Source organism: Xyrauchen texanus, chromosome 47 (genome assembly GCF_025860055.1).
Source record: "Xyrauchen texanus isolate HMW12.3.18 chromosome 47, RBS_HiC_50CHRs, whole genome shotgun sequence".
In the NCBI taxonomy this organism is placed as follows: Eukaryota; Metazoa; Chordata; class Actinopteri; order Cypriniformes; family Catostomidae; genus Xyrauchen; species Xyrauchen texanus.
In genome coordinates, this window is record NC_068322.1 from 923079 (window position 1) to 943561 (window position 20483).

The 20483-nt window shown below is 43.6% G+C and overlaps 1 protein-coding gene and 1 pseudogene across 1 annotated transcript in view; both read left to right on the top strand.

The window, feature by feature from the left end:
- LOC127638821 (beta/gamma crystallin domain-containing protein 1-like) overlaps nucleotides 1-3755 on the top strand; it is a 20099-nt gene extending 16344 nt beyond the window's left edge. Inside the window, exons 18-22 of the mRNA XM_052120565.1 lie at nucleotides 1-30; nucleotides 1346-1469; nucleotides 1571-1729; nucleotides 1855-2017; nucleotides 3215-3755. The exon at nucleotides 1-30 is cut by the window's left edge and continues 107 nt beyond it. Of these exons, the coding sequence (XP_051976525.1) occupies nucleotides 1-30; nucleotides 1346-1469; nucleotides 1571-1729; nucleotides 1855-2017; nucleotides 3215-3303 (565 nt within the window). The 3' untranslated portion in view covers nucleotides 3304-3755. The remainder of the gene's footprint in view (nucleotides 31-1345; nucleotides 1470-1570; nucleotides 1730-1854; nucleotides 2018-3214) is intronic.
- Nucleotides 3756-15570: 11815 nt separating this feature from the next.
- Nucleotides 15571-20483, top strand: part of LOC127638972 (sine oculis-binding protein homolog B-like) — a 44154-nt pseudogene continuing 39241 nt past the window's right edge.

Sequence of the window (20483 nt, forward strand, 5' to 3'; positions counted from 1 at the left end):
AGTCTCATCTATACTGGTGGAGGGCGGCATGTAAGAGAACACACATGTCACAAAATGTTTTTGTCTAGTTGTTTTTGATGGCTTAAGTCTGCATTTCCGCACATATGTTCTGCACGATTGCTGGTTTCTATGAAAACAGTGTTTAAATACAGTCTCACCTCTCGAGCTCTGTTCCAAAACTAAGTGACAACATATTAAGGCATCATAGGCGCTTGCGACACAAAAAGGGATAGAACAGGAGTCTCATAGTGGTGCCGTGACCCGGATGGAAGTGAGGTTTAGACGGGGTGAGTGTAACGGTGGCCAGCTGATAGATAGCTGTGCAATGTGTATAAACCTCACTCTCCTGACCTCAAGAGGTGCACAAGCGACTGATGCTAGAAGGTGTAGCCTTTAGCCTACTTGTTAGCGCACCTGCCGCCCATGCCAGAGACACTGGTTTGAGTCCCGTACACAGCGGATACAACAGGAGTGTCACAGTGGTGCCGTGACCCTGATGGGAGTTATGTTTAGGGGGGTGAGTATAACAGTGGTCAGCTGATAGATAGCTGTGCAAAGTGTATAAACCTCACTCTCCTGACCTCAAGAGGTGCACTAGCGACTGATGCTAGAAGCTGTAGCCTTTAGCCTCCTTGTTAACGCACCTGACTCCCATGCCAGAGACACCGGTTTGAGTCCCGTAGAACAGGAGCATCCTAATGGTGCCGTGACCCGGATGGGAGTTATGTTTAGGGGGGTGAGTATAACAGTGGTCAGCTGATAGATAGCTGTGCAAAGTGTATAAACCTCACTCTCCTGACCTCAAGAGGTGCACTAACGACTCCGGTTTGAGTCCCGTACAGAGCGGGTACAACAGGAGTCTCACAATGGTGCCATGACCTGGATGGGAGTGAGGTTTAGGCGGGGTGAGTGTAATGATGATCAGCTGATAGATAGTCCTGACCTCAAGAGGTGCACTAATGACTGACGCTAGAAGCTGTAGCCTTTAGCCTCCTTGCTAGTGTACCCATCTCCCATGCCAGAGATGCCGGTTTGAGTTCCATACGGAGCGGATAGAACAGGAGCATCACATATCCTTAATTTTTTTTTTTTTTTAAACAACAGATCTCAGTTCAGGAGACTCTAGACTGTCATTAAAGGGTTAAACTTTCCACGCACCGAGTCATGGGACAAAACAACATGGTCCCAATCTCACCAAAGTTTGTCTTTCGGAGAAACTGTGAAAATTAAAACTTGTCTGAGTCAAAAGATTAGAGTCTCTAGTTTCATCCGATATGCCATTTTAGGATGAAAATAAGGTTCATTTCACTGACCAGATGTTTGTCACTTGTGTGTTGATTGACAGGTGGGTTCTGTACGAGTCGAATAACTTCAGAGGTGCTCAGTTCTTGCTCAAGCCAGGAGTGGTTCCTGATTGGCCCAAACTTTCCGACTGGCCACGAATCGGATCTCTCCGCCCACTCATACAGGTCAGAGGCCCCGCCCACCTTGAATCAAACTGCCAACGAGAAAGAAAGCGTAACTATATTTGTAGTAACTCAGTGTGTGTGTGTGTGTGTCATCCACGCAGAAACAAGTGCATTTCCGTTTGCGGAACAAGGAGGCGGGGCTACTGATGTCTGTCACAGGGTCACTCGACGACATCAAACTGATGCGTATCCAGGCAACCGAGGAGACGGGTGGCATGGATCAGATCTGGATCTATCAGGACGGTCACTTGCAGTGCAAAGTAAAGACTGACCTATAATCAGTTTGATTTCCTTTTTTTTAATCTATTTTTCAAAAAAAACTAAAATCTGTTTTTATATGTCAAAGTATGATGTAACCATCCGTATGTGTTGTCATGTGTGTTAGTGGCTGCCGGATTGCTGTGTGGATGTGGGTTCTGGAGTCCCGATGGCCGGCAGCAGAGCGGTTCTCTCTTCAGAACCTAGTCAGTCTCAACAGCTGTGGAACATCACCTCTGAAGGACTCATCCGGAACAATGCCGCTCCTAACCTCATACTGGAGGTCAAAGGTCAGCGAGCGCCCCATATGAACAAAACATTAACAAAAACACTTGGGTAGCTCAGCGAGTATTAACGCTGACTATCGCCGGTCGTGAGTTTGAATCCAGGGCGTGCTGAGTGACTCCAGCCAGGTCTCCTTAGCAACCAAATTGGTCCGGTTGCTAGGGAGGGTAGAGTCACATGGGGTAATCAAATTGGCCCGGTGGCTAGGGAGGGTAGAGTCACATGGGGTAACCAAATTGGGCTGGTTGCTAGGGAGGGTAGAGTCACGTGGGGTAACCAAATTGGGACGGTTGCTAGGGAGGGTAGAGTCACATAGGGTAACCAAATTGGCCCGGTTGCTAGGGAGGGTGGAGTCACATGGCGTAACCTAATTGGGCCGGTTTCTAGGGAGGGTAGAGTGACATAGGATAACCAAATTATGCCGGTTGCTAGATAGGGTAGAGTCACATGGGGTAACCAAATTGGGCTGGTTGCTATGGAGGGTAGAGTCACATGGGGTAACCAAATTAGGTTGGTTGCTAGGGAGGGTAGAGTCACATGGGGTACCCAAATTGGCCTGGTTGCTAGGGAGGGTAGAGTCACATGGGGTACCCAAATTGGCCTGGTTGCTAGGGAGGGTAGAGTCACATGGGGTAACCAAATTGGGCCGGTTGCTAGGGAGGGTAGAGTCACATGGGGTAATCAAATTGGGCTGGTTGCTAGGGAGGGTGGAGTCACATGGGGTAACCAAATTGGGCCGGTTGCTAGGGAGTGTAGAGTCACATGGGGTAACCAAATTGTCCCGGTTGCTAGGGAGGGTAGAGTCACATGGGGTAACCTCCTCGTGGTGGTGATTAGTGGTTCTCTCAATGGGGCGTGTGGTGAGTTGTGTGTGGATCGTGGAGAGTAGCATGAGCCTCCACATGCTGTGAGTCTCCGCGGTGTCGTGCACAATGAGTGCTTTGACAGAAATACAAGTTTCACATTTCTGCTTTTCTTGCCCCATACACTTCCATTGTGAGTGCATTACTGCAAACATATGCCACCCCCCCCATGTGACATAACCCAATGGCTCTGTACTGTCTTGTTTAAAAAACACATCATGCACTCACATATAACATAACCTATATATATATATAGAGAGAGAGAGAGAGAGAGAGAGAATTTACGAATTCACATGTTGCACAGGCCAACACTTTGTTCTCTCTCTGCTTGCTCTTCAGGAGGTCAGCAGTTCGACAAAACCCAGATTATTCTCAATGAATTCCACCCGAACAAAATGAATCAAAGATGGTCCTTGGAGATTCTCTGACCTGATGACAGTGTATTCAGCGCAGCTCAGCCGTGGGACCTACTGCTCTGTGGCAGAGCTGCACCAGGGGGACCAGAGTCCTGTGAGGCAGCTGCGCCAGGGGGACCATGAACTGCATTCGTTACGAAACATCATTCTCGAGAGAACAGCGCCACCAGCGGCTGGAATATGATCATAATCTGCTGGACTAATGAAATTGAAACATGTGCAAGCTGCCTTTCAAAGTATAAAACTAAATGAGCATTGAAGAGACTTCATACTTGAACATTTATTCTTTATACATTTTTATATTTCGTTCTGTGAAATGCATAAACATACCTTCCTTTTCAGCTGTATAAAACTAGAACTCTGAGTTTTATTAATAAACATCAGCTTTGTTCCAATCACTGACTCGTGTAATCACGTCTCTGCTGATTGGCCAGCGGGGATTCACTCTTTGCTGACTGGCTGTCCTGGGAATTCAGGTGTTCTGTGTCTGATAACAAAATAGTGACTCGTGTTTTCATCAGGACTGTCAGCAGGAACATCACCGGAGTGAAAGTCAAACAAGTGTGCACAGCTCATTATCATAACTATTATAATGCAAAACAAAGAAACTAAAAATACTATTTTAATTCATTTCAGTTCACGACTATTATATTATTCATTTGGAGTCACATGGGGTAACCAAATTGGCCTGGTTGCTAGGGAGGGTAGAGTCACATGGGGTAACTAAAATGGCCTGGTTGCTAGGAGGTTAGAGTCACATAGGGTAACCAAATTGGCCTGGTTGCTAGGGAGGGTAGAGTCACATGGGGTAACTAAAATGGCCTGGTTGCTAGGGAGGGTAGAGTCACATGGGGTACCCAAATTGGCCTGGTTGCTAGGGAGGATAGAGTCACATGGGGTAACCAAATTGGCCCGGTTGCTAGGGAGGGTAGAGTCACATGGGGTAACCTCCTCGTGGTCGCTATAATGTGGTTCTCGCTCTCGGTGGGGCGTGTGGTGAGTTGTGCGTGAATGCTGCTGAGAATAGCGTGAAGCTTCCACATGCGCTGCGTCTCCACGGTAACGTGCTCAACAAGTCACGTGATAAGATGCGCGATAAGATGGTTTCCACTACAGTGCCAATGTTAATCTCAGATATTCAAAAGATATCTTGAACTATATTCCAGTTTATTCATTTCTGAAATCGTTTTCCAGATATCGAAAATTAACAAACCGCTAAAAGACGGGACAATAGGCAACATGAAATGCTCGAGTGTAAATGGCGAGCGGGGCCGCAGTAAACCTCCAAACAAAGAGAGAAGGGATTCAATCCAACGAGAGGATTCAGGGCTTTATTCACACACACTCAATACAGGAAACCAAAACAGCACTGACAGTGTGTGTGTGTGTGTGTGTGTGTGTGTGTGTAAATATGTGTGTGTGTGTGTGTATACATTTGTGTGTGTGTGTGTGTGTGTATATATGTGTGTGTGTGTATATATATATATGTGTGTGTGTGTGTAAATATGTGTGTGTGTGTGTGTGTATACATTTGTGTGTGTGTGTGTGTGTATATATAGTGTGTGTGTGTGTGTGTGTGTATATATGTGTGTGTGTGTGTGTGTGTATATATATATACTGGTGTGTGTGTGTGCACGTGTATGTGTGTGTGTTTTGAGATTGTGTGTGTGTGTGCGTGCGTGTGTGTGTCTGTTTTACCATGCTGCTAAGCAACAGGCTCTGATTCATCACAGGTGTGGCTCTCTTCAGATGCTTTATTAATTAATAAACACCTACACACACACACACACACACACGCACACACATATCCCCTCCACACACACACACACACACACACACACATATCCCTCCACTCACACACACACACACACACACACACACACACACACACACCTCTCCACACACACACACACACACACACACACACACACACACACACACACACACACATCCCTCCACACACACACACACACACACACACACACACACACACACACACATCCCCTCTCCACAAACACACACACACACATTCCCTCTCCACAAACACACACACACACACATTCCCTCTCCACACACTCACACACACATCCCCTCCACACAAACACACACACACACTCACACACACTCACACACACATCCCCTCCACACACACACATCCCCTCCACACACACACATCCCCTCCACACACACATACTCACACTCACACACTCACACACACACACACACACACACACACACACACACATCCCCTCTCCACACACGCACACACACTCACACACACACACTCACTCACTCACACACTCACACACACTCTCACACTCACACTCACACACACACACTCACACATCCCCTCTCCACACACGCTCACACACACACACACTCACACTCACACACTCACACACACACACACACACACACACACGCACACACTCACTCACACATCCCTCTCCACACACACACACACACACACACACACACACACACACACACACACACACACACACACACACACTCACTCACACATCCCCTCTCCACACACACACACACTCACACACATCCCCTCTCCACACACACACACACTCACACACATCCCCTCTCCACACACACACACACACACACACACACACACACACAGTTGAACAGCATTCAGCAGATTTCAGGCCTCTAACACATCCTGTGGTTTTATCATCTTCTGTAAACTGTCACAGACTCACAATATAGAACTGAACTGCAGCTCGCTCGATCTCCTGGCATGAAGTTCTGGTTTCATTACGCTGTCGTCTTAAAACTGTACCTGAAGCCCGAATACTGCACGAAGACAATCAATGACTTAAAACATTCAGCAAAACCTCCCCTGCTTCCCTGAGAACATGCAGGTCAGTGAAAGGGAATCTGCCCATCGACATGTCATAAATACATCATCAGACTCGGAGTGATATTGTGAATGTGCACATTATTCCAACATCGCCTCCGGGACGACATTCCTTTTCAGCTGACGTCATCAGGTTATCGTATTTATGATTCACCTGTCACAAACAGACACTTTACACCATCCAATCAATTCCTCCGGAGAGAATCAAGTCAGAATATTCCTTTAAACTCCCCAAACTAACATACATGAGCAGGATGAGTTCAATCGCACATTTATTATCATGCACACATTATTAACTTACAAACATTAAAACATTTTCATTTGTACAAAATATAAACTATGCACAAGTGTCCGTCTCATGCCAATAAACAACTAACAAGTTTATTCATAACTGATATACAGATAAAATTCCACCTGCGACTAAGTGAACTTTTGACTAAAGGGAGTGAGATCAGTCTGGAACAGGAAGTGGAATGTTTTCCGGTCTTCAGGCCACTCAACAGGCTCAGCAATGCAAAGATGGGAATATCAGGATGTGGGAAGGGAAGCCAAGTGCTGTTTCAAATGTCACCATCCATCTACAAACATGGAGGAATGCTTCGACTTCAGGGATAAACCGTTCTCCCAAAACACAGGGGGAGGCGTTACCACGGTCACATGACCGAACCTCGTGGAACCTCGTGGAACCTCGTGGACCGGTTGAGTCTGCACAGTCAGGGTGGGTGTAGTTATGACCATTACGGTGCAGAAGACTCCAGGGGACGATGAGAGACGTGTAAAGGTGCTGGGATGCTCTGAAAGTGACTTAGCACCAGCGATGCAGAAGACTGGTTGTCATGGCGACGGGGATGAGCACGGAGAACGTGTTGGCCTGCGACTGGACCGCGGTGCCGGTCGGGGCGGTAGTGGCATTCGCCGGGCCACCGTACGTGCCCGTCGCCGTGGTAGCGTTCACGTTAATGGTCTGATTCCCCGAGAGTGAGGTGGAGTTGTTTGAGGAGGCTGTGTTTTGGGACAAAACCTGAGGGGGGGAGAGGGGCAAAAACGGTCCATTAATTACCACATGAGTCTATGCAAATGAATGTGGATGAAGGAGAGCATTTGAAATGAGGCAATTGTTATGCAACATTTAAATAGGGAAGGAACACGTTGCTGAATAGTCATTGTGTTTTTGGATCGTGCTTAACACAACTAAAGTTATTATTATTATTATTGAATTGATGAGTTGGACAGTGCCTGGAAAGTAGTGATCAAACATGGGACAGCAGACGTGTGTGTGTGTGTGTGGGGGGGGGGGGGATGTTGGGGGCAACTGTATTATACCTTAAATGCCCCCTGTCCACATATAAAACATTATTTGCTGTTTTAATATTTGCGGACATGCAATTATTAAAGACAACCAAAGATTCCCCACGATTTGACATTTTTGGTGGCGGCGGGGTGTTTCTCCCAATTTGGGACGTGCAATTCCCAATATGCTCGAAGTCCTCATGGTGGCCCGGTTACTCAACTCAATCCGGGTGGTGGAGGACGAATCTCAGTTGCCTCCGCGTCTGAAACCGTCAATCCGCGCATCTTATCACGTGACTCGTTGAGCGCGTTACCGTGGAGACATAGCGCGTGTGGAGGCTTCACGCTATTCTCCACGGCATCCACGCACGACTCACCATGCGCGAAGAAAATGCGACGTTTCCGTGACCTATATATGCGCATTATCTTTTTTGTCATGGAGCAGCTGAACGACCTCTTTGCTTTGGGGAGAGTTATATTAGCTGTTATAAAGCAATTGTACATTATGTTATAGACGTCGCAGAATAAGTGCAGTTGCTCGCATAATGAGGGCTGAAATGGCAATTCTCATTCGCCGACAGCCTCCGTACCTTTAACGACGATCTATAAGTGAAGCACTTTCGACTAACCAGGGCTACATTTGCCTTTCGTTGATCCGTCAAGCTCTCGCACACCTATACCATCAGACGACCACGTTGCCATCGCGCTTTACAAATGCTCGCGATGCGTCATCGTGCATGCGGCGAATGAGACGTTTCTAACACTTTAACGCGCATTTTAACTAAAGCAAAACGCTAGAAAATCCACCTCCTCCTAGCGCATTGAATTTTGAGCGTTTATTCTCATATTCGAAACTAACGCTGAACTTCTACCGTATCTCCAGAAGTCGATGACTCGTTATCCGTTTGACATTCGGTTTCTCCCTCGCCGGCGATTTTACAACGATACCATAAGCGCAGTTAGGCTATAGAATATATGACTATATCATACAGGCATAAAACGTTGAACTAAAACGCTCGACTCTTATTGTAGCTGGAGAATCACGCCTACAAATCAATGCTCTGATGCGCTTTCATTAACAAGCGCTTGTAAGGGACCGATCTAAAATTACACCCACGACTCATCGCGACTAAAACATCAGAGATGTTTACGTATTCATGCATTCATCCAATTAAAGTGTAAGTTATATATGCCAATTAACAATCTTAAGTAAGTAAATGTTGAAAGTGTTTACAACAGAACATGCATGGCGGCTGCATGAACACTTGGACACCGGTATGTATGCAGACTTTTCAGACGGTCTCTTGTGAACCACAAGCAAGTATTGAATAAATATTGAGCTTACATTAAACTCTACTTCGCTATATATTAATATGCAATCATAATGCATTGATGGGTTGTTTAAATATAATTAGTTTGGACTATTTATTATGATGTGGGTTCACTGAACTCTCAGTGGGATGGATTAGGGTACTACTGGGGGGACAAAAGCGTTTGGAGACGCACCGGTGTTTCGGGTTCTCGCGACTGTGAAAGCTGTATCGGGTTTCTGTGACACAGAAGAGTCTAAAAGAAACTCAAGCCGACTCTGATACACTTTAAATTATTAATTCTCCAAAACCACTATCACGGGGGCCGAGTTGTTCACAAAATGTCCCGTTCTTCAAGCACCAGATGACTCAGAATATGCATGATAACTCTACTGTATTAGTTTTATATTGTATGCAAATACTGGAGTTTTTATACTTACTAACTGATGGCATTACTGGCATATTAATTGTTTCGTTCACTCAGTGTGTGCATGTTAAAAATACAACAACAAAAACACTGAATGTAATTATTATCCATTGGTTTACCATTTATTTTTCAACCCGATCTCATGAAAATTGCATACATATTTGTATTTTTTTATTTTATTTGTTTTACTGAGATGGCATGAATTAGTAAAAAACACCCATGTGTGCTGTCCCATGTTTGGTCACTACTTTCCTGCACTGTCCAACTCATCCATTCAATAATAATAATAACTAGATAGGTACATTTCCTGAAGAAAATGTGAGTGGTGCTTGCCGTGGCAAAACTCGTCAAATAGCATTTTCTAACTTCTTGCTAAGCACTAAAATAATGGTCTTAGAATGTTGTTAGCATGTGTTTTTCATGATGGTAACATGTAGGTGTTATGTTTGTGTTAGCATGATGCTAGCACGTTTTTAGAATGTTTTAGCACTTCGCTAGGCGATACTAGCATGTGTTAGCATGATGCTAGCACGTTTTTAGGCGATGCTAGCATGTGTTAGCATGATGCTAGCACGTTTTTAGCATGTTTTAACACTTCGCTAGGCAATACTAGCATGTGTTAGCATGATGCTAGCACGTTTTTAGCATGTTTTAACACTTCGCTAGGCGATACTAGCATGTGTTAACATGATGCTAGCACGTTTTTAGCATGTTTTATCACTTCGCTAGGCAATACTAACATGTGTTAACATGATGCTAGCACGTTTTTAGCATGTTTTAACACTTCGCTAGGCAATACTAGCATGTGTTAACATAATGCTAGCACGTTTTTAGCATGTTAGAGAACTTCGCTAGGCAATGCTATCATGTGTTAGCATGATGCTAGCACGTTTTTAGCATGTTTTATCACTTTGATGGCATTACTGGCATATTAATTGTTTCGTTCACTCAGTGTGTGCATGTTAAAAATACAACAACAAAAACACTGAATGTAATTATTATCCATTGGTTTACCATTTATTTTTCAACCCGATCTCATGAAAATGCGTACATATTTATTTATTTATTTTTTACCAGTTGCCATTAATTCGTACGATTTCATCGCGTGCAAATTGGCGGATTTAAAACTAACCATGAGAGTGAGTAAACATGACAGAAAGCTGTTGCGTGTGACAGAAGCAAGTCATTTCCGTGTATTAGATGAAAACGATGTCCGGTGACGTCATTGGCTGTGGTCGCATCGAATTGCATCTAATTAGCCAAATGTAGAAAAGTCTAACAAGTCAAGCACTGGGTTGCGTCATGAATGGTAACGATTCAAAGAAGGAAAGCAAATGAATAGGCTCAATTTTCAATTAACAATGAGTATAATTGAGATGCATGAGTCTGTAATTCAATTTATATTCATTATCTTTCCACCCCAACTTCATAAAACGTCTTAAGTTTATTACACTGACTTATGAATGCACAATAGGCCTACCTGAGTGATTAAGCAGAAAGTGCAGAGAATAACTCCGAACTGAGAGGGGGTCATCCGAGCCATTATTCTGATGAAGAGTGAAGCTGATGGTGGTGAGAGACGCAGGTGGACGCCTGCTGCTGCTGCTGCTGCTGGGGGATTTATTAAGGGACCGATGGGCGTGTGACGTCACTGAACACGCTCTGCCCCGACTATACTATTTATAGAGAAGTGTTACTGTAAAAAGTCAATTAAGAGGTGTTAGAGTGGGGGAATAATTACTGGATATCATTCATATTTATGATCACTCATTATTTATACTCTAACGAAGACTGGAATATTATTAATCATTTATATCACCGCTAATTCTAATCTGATTGTGCGTCAATGTTGGTTTTGTCGACATCTAGCGGCCGAACGTTGTATTACAACTCAGACCCGTACACACACCTGGCAGCCTGTGAGGACATAATATAAGCCACTAAATTTAATTTCTCAGTATTAAATCGCTATTTGCATCTCATATATATATATATATATATATATATATATATATATATATATATATATATATATATATATATATAATTGGAAATAAAATGTCATGGAGCAGAAAGAGGACAGTGTTCATACTAACAAAAAAGTACCATGTATTTATTTTATGTATTTGTTTCAGTACAGTACAGTTCCCATCAAAAGTTTGGAAACACTAGTTATATTTTATTATGTGTTTTAATCACAGTATAGTCATCAAAAGTATGAAATAACACAAATGGAAGTAAGGGAATTATGTCTTGACCAAAAATGTGATTCAAAACGAAACTCTCTTGCTGTATATTTGAGCTTGTTTGTGTAACTTTTGGTCATCCTCTAACGCAACTTCATGAGGTGCTTCATCCTGAGATGCTTTTTAAACAATATTGAAGGAGCTCCCATGTGTGCTGTCCCATCTTTGATCACTACTTTCCCTGCACTGTCCAACTCATCCATTCAATAATAATAATAATAATAATAACTTTAGTTGTGTTAAGCACAATTTATATATTGTCAAGCATTTAAACATAAGCCTTTAATTAAAAATGTTTCTAAGACCAAGAGAAACATACCTTTAACTGGTAGTGTACCTTGCATAACCATGTAAGTATTTACCCTGATACATGTATAAATACCACCATATCATGTATTTCTTCCATCTGATACTCTACGGTGGCCTTGAAGTGCCAAACAGTGAATCTGAAAACACAATGGCAAATCCAAAAACAAACTAACAATTCAGAGAAACAACAAAAAAATGCTTTTTTAATAACAGTGTTTGTTGTTTGAATGCCAAGTTAATTGAAAGAACTTGGACACCACGGACGTTTTAGTGCAGCTTGTGGACTTTTAGACGCTCCCTTACACCGTAGGAGGATATCGTACCCTAAACTAACTTTATCCCACTTGCTATTTTGCTATGTGTGTTACAAATGTCCCTTTACTGTTGTACTATGTGAGAAACCACTACAAATGATTCAGTTTTGAAGCAGAACTTTGAAGCTCCAAAAAGCACATAAATGCAGCATAAAAGTAATCCATAAGACTCCAGTGGTTTAATCCATGTCTTCAGAAGTGATATGATAGGTGTGCGTGAGAAACAGATCAATATTTAAGTCCTTTTTTACAATCAATCTTCACCTTTGACCACCCCAAACCAGTAGGTGGCTGATTGTGAAAGTGAAAGTGTAGATTTTCAGTCAAAAAGGACCTATATATTGATCTGTTTCTCACCCATATCTATCATATCACTTCTGAAGACATGGATTAAACCACTGGAGTCTTATTGATTACTTTTATGCTGCATTTATGTGCTTTTTGGAGCTTCAAAGTTCTGGTCACCATTCACTTGTATTGTATGGACCTACAGAGCTGAAATATTCTTCTAAAAATCTTAATTTGTGTTCTGCACAAGAAAGAAAGTCACATCTGGGATGACATGAGGGTGAGTAAATGATGAGAGAATCTTAATTTTTGGGTGAACTGTCCCTTTAAGAAAGGGCTGCAGTAGGTATCATTTACAGTTAATCAGGTGAGAACTTATGGTGCCAAACCTCTAATTTCGACTGACTTGTCGCTGTGATTTCTGACGTTGTGTTGTTTGATTTGTTGTTTCTTTTTGCACTTCACGGCCACGGTAGCCAAGCGCACTGAACGGAGTCACAATAATACAGTTTTGTCTCCCTCTAGTGGCCAAATTACGCACTTCCGCTTTTCAAAGCACCACAGTGGAAGTTTCATCAGTGCATCTTAAGATTAGTTTTTCCCTGGCACACTCACAGCATAACAGTGATGATTACGAAGTAAAAACACAGCATTTAAATGCAGGAATCTTTACGTTGTAGAGTATCAATTCAGTGAATGTTTGTCTGGAGCGGATGGAAATGTTCTTCACAGGTCCTGGACAGGGACTCCTGGAGCTGAAGGGTTTGGTTACTGCTGCCTCACCAGATGTGTTGATCTGAGAGAGAGAGAGAGAGAGAGAGAGAGAGAGAGAGAGAGGGAGACGGGGAAGTTTGAGGCCCTTGTGTCTTTGCCAGCAGGGATCAGATGACACCCGCAGGGCACGAAATCTGACCCACGGCCCTGAACCGAGCCTCCCTGCTTACACGAGTGCATTTATTCTTCGAAACACTGAGCACAGAGTCCATGTGTTTGAGAGAGTGAACGAGACACAAGAGAGATTTTACTTTGTACTCATTTTACACTAATAAATATTACCATAGTAACACCATGTTTTTCTTTTTCTTCGTGTCATGTAGTTCCCAATAAGGGCGTGGCCAGAAAAATCACTTTTGGACGGGCCTTAATAAAAATTGAATTTTTTTTTGGCCAAAATTTCTTTAACAACGGAGAAGAGGCGCATGAAAAAAGTTCTTTCACAATTTCAGAAATCTCAGCTGCCTCCGCGTCTGAGACCGTCAATCCGCGCATCTTATCACGTGACTTGTTGGGCGTGTTACCGTGGAGACGTAGCATGTGTGGAGGCTTCACACTATTCTCCGCGGCATCCACACGCAACTCACCACACGCCCCACCGAGAGCAAGAACCACATTATAGTGACCTCGAGGAGGTTACCCCATGTGACTCCACCCTCCCTAGCAACCGGGCCAATTTGGTTGCTATGGAAACCTGACTGGAGTCACTCAGCACACCCTGGATTCAAACTCACGACTCCAGGTGTGATAGTCAGCGTTAATACTCGCTGATATACCCAGACCCTCCCTAGCAACCGGGCCAATTTGGTTGCTAAGGAAACCTGACTGGAGTCAATCAGCACGCACTGGATTCAAACTCACAACTCCAGATGTGATAGTCAGCGTTAATACTCGCTAAGATACCCAGACCCTACCTAGCAACTGGGCCAATTTGGTTGCTAAGGAAACCTGACTGGAGTCAATCAGCAGGCACTGGATTCAAACTCACAACTCCAGATGTGATAGTCAGTATTACTACTCGCTGAGATACCCAGACCCTCCCTAGCAACCGGGCCAATTTGGTTGCTAAGGAAACCTGACTGGAGTCAATCAGCACGCACTGGATTCAAACTCACGACTCCAGGTGCGATAGTCAGCATTAATACTTGCTGAGATATCCAGACCCTCCCTAGAAACCGGGCCAATTTGGTTGCTAAGGAGACCTGGCTGGAGTCACTCAGCACGCACTGGATTCAAACTCACAACTCCAGATGTGATAGTCAGCGTTAATACTCGCTGAGATACCCAGACCCTCCCTAGCAACCGGGCCAATTTGGTTGCTAAGGAAACCTGACTGGAGTCAATCAGCACGCGCTGGATTCAAACTCACGACTCCAGGTGCGATAGTCAGCATTAATACTCACTGAGATACCCAGACCCTCCCTAGCAACCGGGCCAATTTGGTTGCTAAGGAAACCTGGTTGGAGTCAATCAGCACGCACTGGATTCAAACTCACGACTCCAGGTGTGATAGTCAGCATTAATACTCGCTGAGATACCCAGACCCTCCCTTGCAACCGGGCCAATTTGGTTGCTAAGGAAACCTGACTGGAGTCAATCAGCACGCACTGGATTCAAACTCGCGACTCCAGATGTGATAGTCAGCGTTAATACTCGCTGAGATACCCAGACCCTCCCTAGCAACCGGGCCAATTTGGTTGCTAAGGAAACCTGACTGGAGTCAATCAGCACGCACTGGATTCAAACTCACGACTCCAGGTGTGATAGTCAGCATTAATACTCGCTGAGATACCCAGACCCTCCCTAGCAACCGGGCCAATTTGGTTGCTAAGGAAACCTGGCTGGAGTCACTCAGCACGCACTGGATTCAAACTCACGACTCCAGGTGTGATAGTCAGCGTTAATACTCGCTGAGATACCCAGACCCTCCCTAGCAACCGGGCCAATTTGGTTGCTAAGGAAACCTGACTGGAGTCAATCAGCACGCGCTGGATTCAAACTCACGACTCCAGGTGCGATAGTCAGCATTAATACTCACTGAGATACCCAGACCCTCCCTAGCAACCGGGCCAATTTGGTTGCTAAGGAAACCTGGTTGGAGTCACTCAGCACGCACTGGATTCAAACTCAAGACTCCAGGTGTGATAGTCAGCGTCAATACTCGCTGAGATACCTAGACCCCAGAATTCATGCAGTTTTAAACTATTATATAAATCTGTTTGAAATCAAAGAATAATCTGTAATATTCTGGGTTGGTCTAATGTTTATGCCACTCGTACCTAGGGAACAGATGCCAACCTTGAACAACATTAAACATAAGTACCATTTCCATTAAATATAAACTTTCCTTGCTAACAAAAATTAACCTTAAAGCTATCTATTGTATTTTGTGTTTAAGTCTCAGTGATACGCACACACATCTCCCTGCACTCTGTTTGCTCGGGCAAACCCCTCGGTCCCCCGCATTCCTGCCGAAATGTATCCAGGGAACCGGTGGGAGGAGGAGGGTGTTGGGTTGCACCTCCGCCCCTGATCTCCGCTGCACTCTCGCGTTTCTCCTGCGCGATCATCATTGTTCCAGGGGCGCGTCGCTCGCTCAGGATGACGGACGTCAGATCCCCGTGACCACCGCGTCTGACAGCGTCCCTTCCGTGCGCGCTTCACCCGAATAATGCCCGAGATGGAAAAGGGGCGACCGCCGGACAACAAGCGCAGCAGGAAACCTGCTCACCCCGTCAAGAGAGCCGTGAATGGGGACATGCAGGTAGGTGAAGATGTTTCTAGAGTTTCCAGTGTGGGTTTAGAAGTGGACTGTGTTTCAAAACCTATAGCGAGCACAAACAGTGTTTGGCATATGATGCCCTAAAATACTGTATAGGCAGCACACAATATACGATGCCTAAATAAGTATCTACAGTGTAAAATGTATGTCAGGTGACATGAAATGTAGACAGCATTTTTAGGGATCATATGATGTGAGCTGCCTACCTAGACAGCATTTTTAGGGATAATATGTTAGGAGCTGCCTACCTAGACAGCATTTTTAGGGATCATATGATTTGAGCTGCCTACCTAGACAGCATTTTTAGGGATAATATGTTAGGAGCTGCCTACCTAGACAGCATTTTTAGGGATCATATAATTTGAGCTGCCTACCTAGACAGCATTTTTAGGGATCATATGTTAGGAGCTGCCTACCTAGACAGCATTTTTAGGGATCATATGAATTGAGCTGCCTACCTAGACAGCATTTTTAGGGATCATATGAATTGAGCTGCCTACCTAGACAGCATTTTTAGGGATCATATGATTTGAGCTGCCTACCTAGACAGCATTTTTAGGGATCATATGAATTGAGCTGCCTACCTAGACAGCATTTTTAGGGATCATATGAATTGAGCTGCCTACCTAGACAGCATTTTTAGGGATCATATGAATTGAGCTGCCTACCTAGACAGCATTTTTAGGGATCATGTAATATGAGCTGCCTACCTAGACAGCATTTTAGGCATCATATGTTAGGAGCTCCCTACATAGAAGGCATTTAAGGCATAATATTAATTGATATGCCTATGTAGACAGCAGTTTTAGGGATCATTTGATGTTAGTTGCCTATCAAGACAGCGTTTTTAGGGATCATACGAATTGAGCCTCCTACCTAGACAGCTTTTTAGGCATCATATGTTGGGAGCTGCCTACAGGGAAGGCATCATATGTATTGATTTGCCTATGTAGACAGCATTTGTGAGCCAAAACAAGCACTCAAAATGATCAATGTTGGAGAGCCCTACATGGCTGTGTTTTTAAAACCTAGTTAGCTGCCTACCAAGAACTTTGCAGCATCTTATGAAGTGGAATGATATGATGCACCTAAAATGCTAACTAGGTAGGCAACCATCATAAGATGCCTAAAAAAATTCTGTGTTGCTACTAACATTTTCTGATCCCTAAAAATGCTGTCTAGGTAGGCAGCTCATATTACATGATCCCTAAAAATGCTGTCTAGGTAGGCAGCTCATATTACATGATCCCTAAAAATGCTGTCTAGGTAGGCAGCTCATATTACATGATCCCTAAAAATGTTGTATAGGTAGGCAGCTCATATTACATGATTCCTAAAAATGCTGTCTAGGTAGGCAGCTCATATTACATGATCCCTAAAATGCTGTCTAGGTAGGCAGCTCATATTACATGATCCCTAAAAATGCTGTGTAGGTAGGCAGCTCACATTACTTGATCCCTAAAAATGCTGTCTAGGTAGGCAGCTCATATTACATGATCCCTAAAAATGCTGTCTAGGTAGGCAGCTCACATTACTTGATCCCTAAAATGCTGTCTAGGTAGGCAGCTCATATTACATGATCCCTAAAAATGCTGTCTAGGTAGGTAGCTCATATTACATGATCCCTAAAAATGCTGTCTAGGTAGGTAGCTCATATTACATGATCCCTAAAAATGCTCTCTAGGTAGGCAGCTCATATTACATGATCCCTAAAAATGCTGTCTAGGTAGGCAGCTCATATTACATGATCCCTAAAAATGCTGTCTAGGTAGGCAGCTCATATTACATGATCCCTAAAAATGCTGTCTAGGTAGGCAGCTCATATTACATGATCCCTAAAAATGCTGTCTAGGTAGGCAGCTCATATTACATGATCCCTAAAAATGCTGTCTAGGTAGGCAGCTCATATTACATGATCCCTAAAAATGCTGTCTAGGTAGGCAGCTCATATTACATGGTCCCTAAAAATGCTGTCTAGGTAGGCAGCTCATATTACATGGTCCCTAAAAATGCTGTCTAGGTAGGCAGCTCATATTACATGATCCCTAAAAATGCCGTCTAGGTAGGCAGCTCATATTACATGATCCCTAAAAATGCCGTCTAGGTAGGCAGCTCATATTACATGATCCCTAAAAATGCCGTCTAGGTAGGCAGCTCATATTACATGATCCCTAAAAATGCCGTCTAGGTAGGCAGCTCATATTACATGATCCCTAAAAATGCCGTCTAGGTAGGCAGCTCATATTACATGATCCCTAAAAATGCCGCCTAGGTAGGCAGCTCATATTACATGATCCCTAAAAATGCCGTCTAGGTAGGCAGCTCACATTACTTGATCCCTAAAAATGCCGTCTAGGTAGGCAGCTCACATTACATGATCCCTAAAAATGCTGTCTAGGTAGGCAGCTCACATTATTTGATCCCTAAAAATGCTGTCTAGGTAGGCAGCTCATATTACATGATCCCTAAAAATGCTGTCTAGGTAGGCATCTCATATTACATGATCCCTAAAAATGCTGTTTAGGTAGGCAGCTCATATTACATGATCCCTAAAAATGCTGTCTAGGTAGGCAGCTCATATTACATGATCCCTAAAAATGCTGTCTAGGTAGGCAGCTCATATTACATGATCCCTAAAAATGCTGTCTAGGTAGGCAGCTCATATTACATGATCCCTAAAAATGTTGTCTAGGTAGGCAGCTCATATTACATGATCCCTAAAAATGCTGTGTAGGTAGGCAGCTCATATTACATGATCCCTAAAAATGCTGTCTAGGTAGGCAGCTCACATTATTTGATCACTAAAAATGCTGTCTATGTAGGCAGCTCACATTACATGATCACTAAAAATGCTGTCTAGGTAGGCAGCTCATATTACATGATCCCTAAAAATGCTGTCTAGGTAGGCAGCTCACATTGTTTGATCACTAAAAATGCTGTCTATGTAGGCAGCTCATATTACATGATCCCTAAAAATGCTGTCTAGGTAGGCAGCTCATATTACATGATCCCTAAAAATGCTGTCTAGGTAGGCAGCTCATATTACATGATCCCTAAAAATGCTGTCTAGGTAGGCAGCTCATATTACATGATCCCTAAAAATGCTGTCTAGGTAGGCAGCTCACATTACATGATCCCTAAAAATGCTGTCTAGGTAGGCAGCTCACATTACATGATCCCTAAAAATGCTGTCTAGGTAGGCAGCTCACATTATTTGATCCCTAAAAATGCTGTCTAGGTAGGCAGCTCACATTACATGATCCCTAAAAATGCTGTCTAGGTAGGCATCTCATATTACATGATCCCTAAAAATGCTGTTTAGGTAGGCAGCTCATATTACATGATCCCTAAAAATGCTGTCTAGGTAGGCAGCTCATATTACATGATCCCTAAAAATGCTGTCTAGGTAGGCAGCTCATATTACATGATCCCTAAAAATGCTGTCTAGGTAGGCAGCTCATATTACATGATCCCTAAAAATGTTGTCTAGGTAGGCAGCTCATATTACATGATCCCTAAAAATGCTGTCTAGGTAGGCAGCTCATATTACATGATCCCTAAAAATGCTGTCTAGGTAGGCAGCTCACATTATTTGATCACTAAAAATGCTGTCTATGTAGGCAGCTCACATTACATGATCACTAAAAATGCTGTCTAGGTAGGCAGCTCATATTACATGATCCCTAAAAATGCTGTCTAGGTAGGCAGCTCACATTGTTTGATCACTAAAAATGCTGTCTAGGTAGGCAGCTCATATTACATGATCCCTAAAAATGCTGTCTAGGTAGGCAGCTCATATTACATGATCCCTAAAAATGCTGTCTAGGTAGGCAGCTCATATTACATGATCCCTAAAAATGCTGTCTAGGTAGGCAGCTCATATTACATGATCCCTAAAAATGCTGTCTAGGTAGGCAGCTCATATTACATGATCCCTAAAAATGCTGTCTAGGTAGGCAGCTCACATTACATGATCCCTAAAAATGCTGTCTAGGTAGGCAGCTCACATTACATGATCCCTAAAAATGCTGTCTAGGTAGGCAGCTCACATTACATGATCCCTAAAAATGCTGTCTAGGTAGGCAGCTCACATTACATGATCCCTAAAAATGCTGTCTAGGTAGGCAGCTCACATTACATGATCCCTAAAAATGCTGTCTAGGTAGGCAGCTCACATTTCATGATCCCTAAAAATGCTGTCTAGGTAGGCAGCTCACATTACATGATCCCTAAAAATGCTGTCTAGGTAGGCAGCTCATATTACATGATCCCTGAAAATGCTGTCTAGGTAGGCAGCTCACATTACATGATCCCTAAAAATGCTGTCTAGGTAGGCAGCTCATATTACATGATCCCTAAAAATGCTGTCTAGGTAGGCAGCTCACATTACTTGATCACTAAAAATGCTGTCTAGGTAGGCAGCTCATATTACATGATCCCTAAAAATGCTGTCTAGGTAGGCAGCTCACATTACATGATCCCTAAAAATGCTGTCTGGGTAGGCAGCTCATATTACATGATCCCTAAAAATGCTGTCTAGGTAGGCAGCTCACATTACATGATCCCTAAAAATGCTGTCT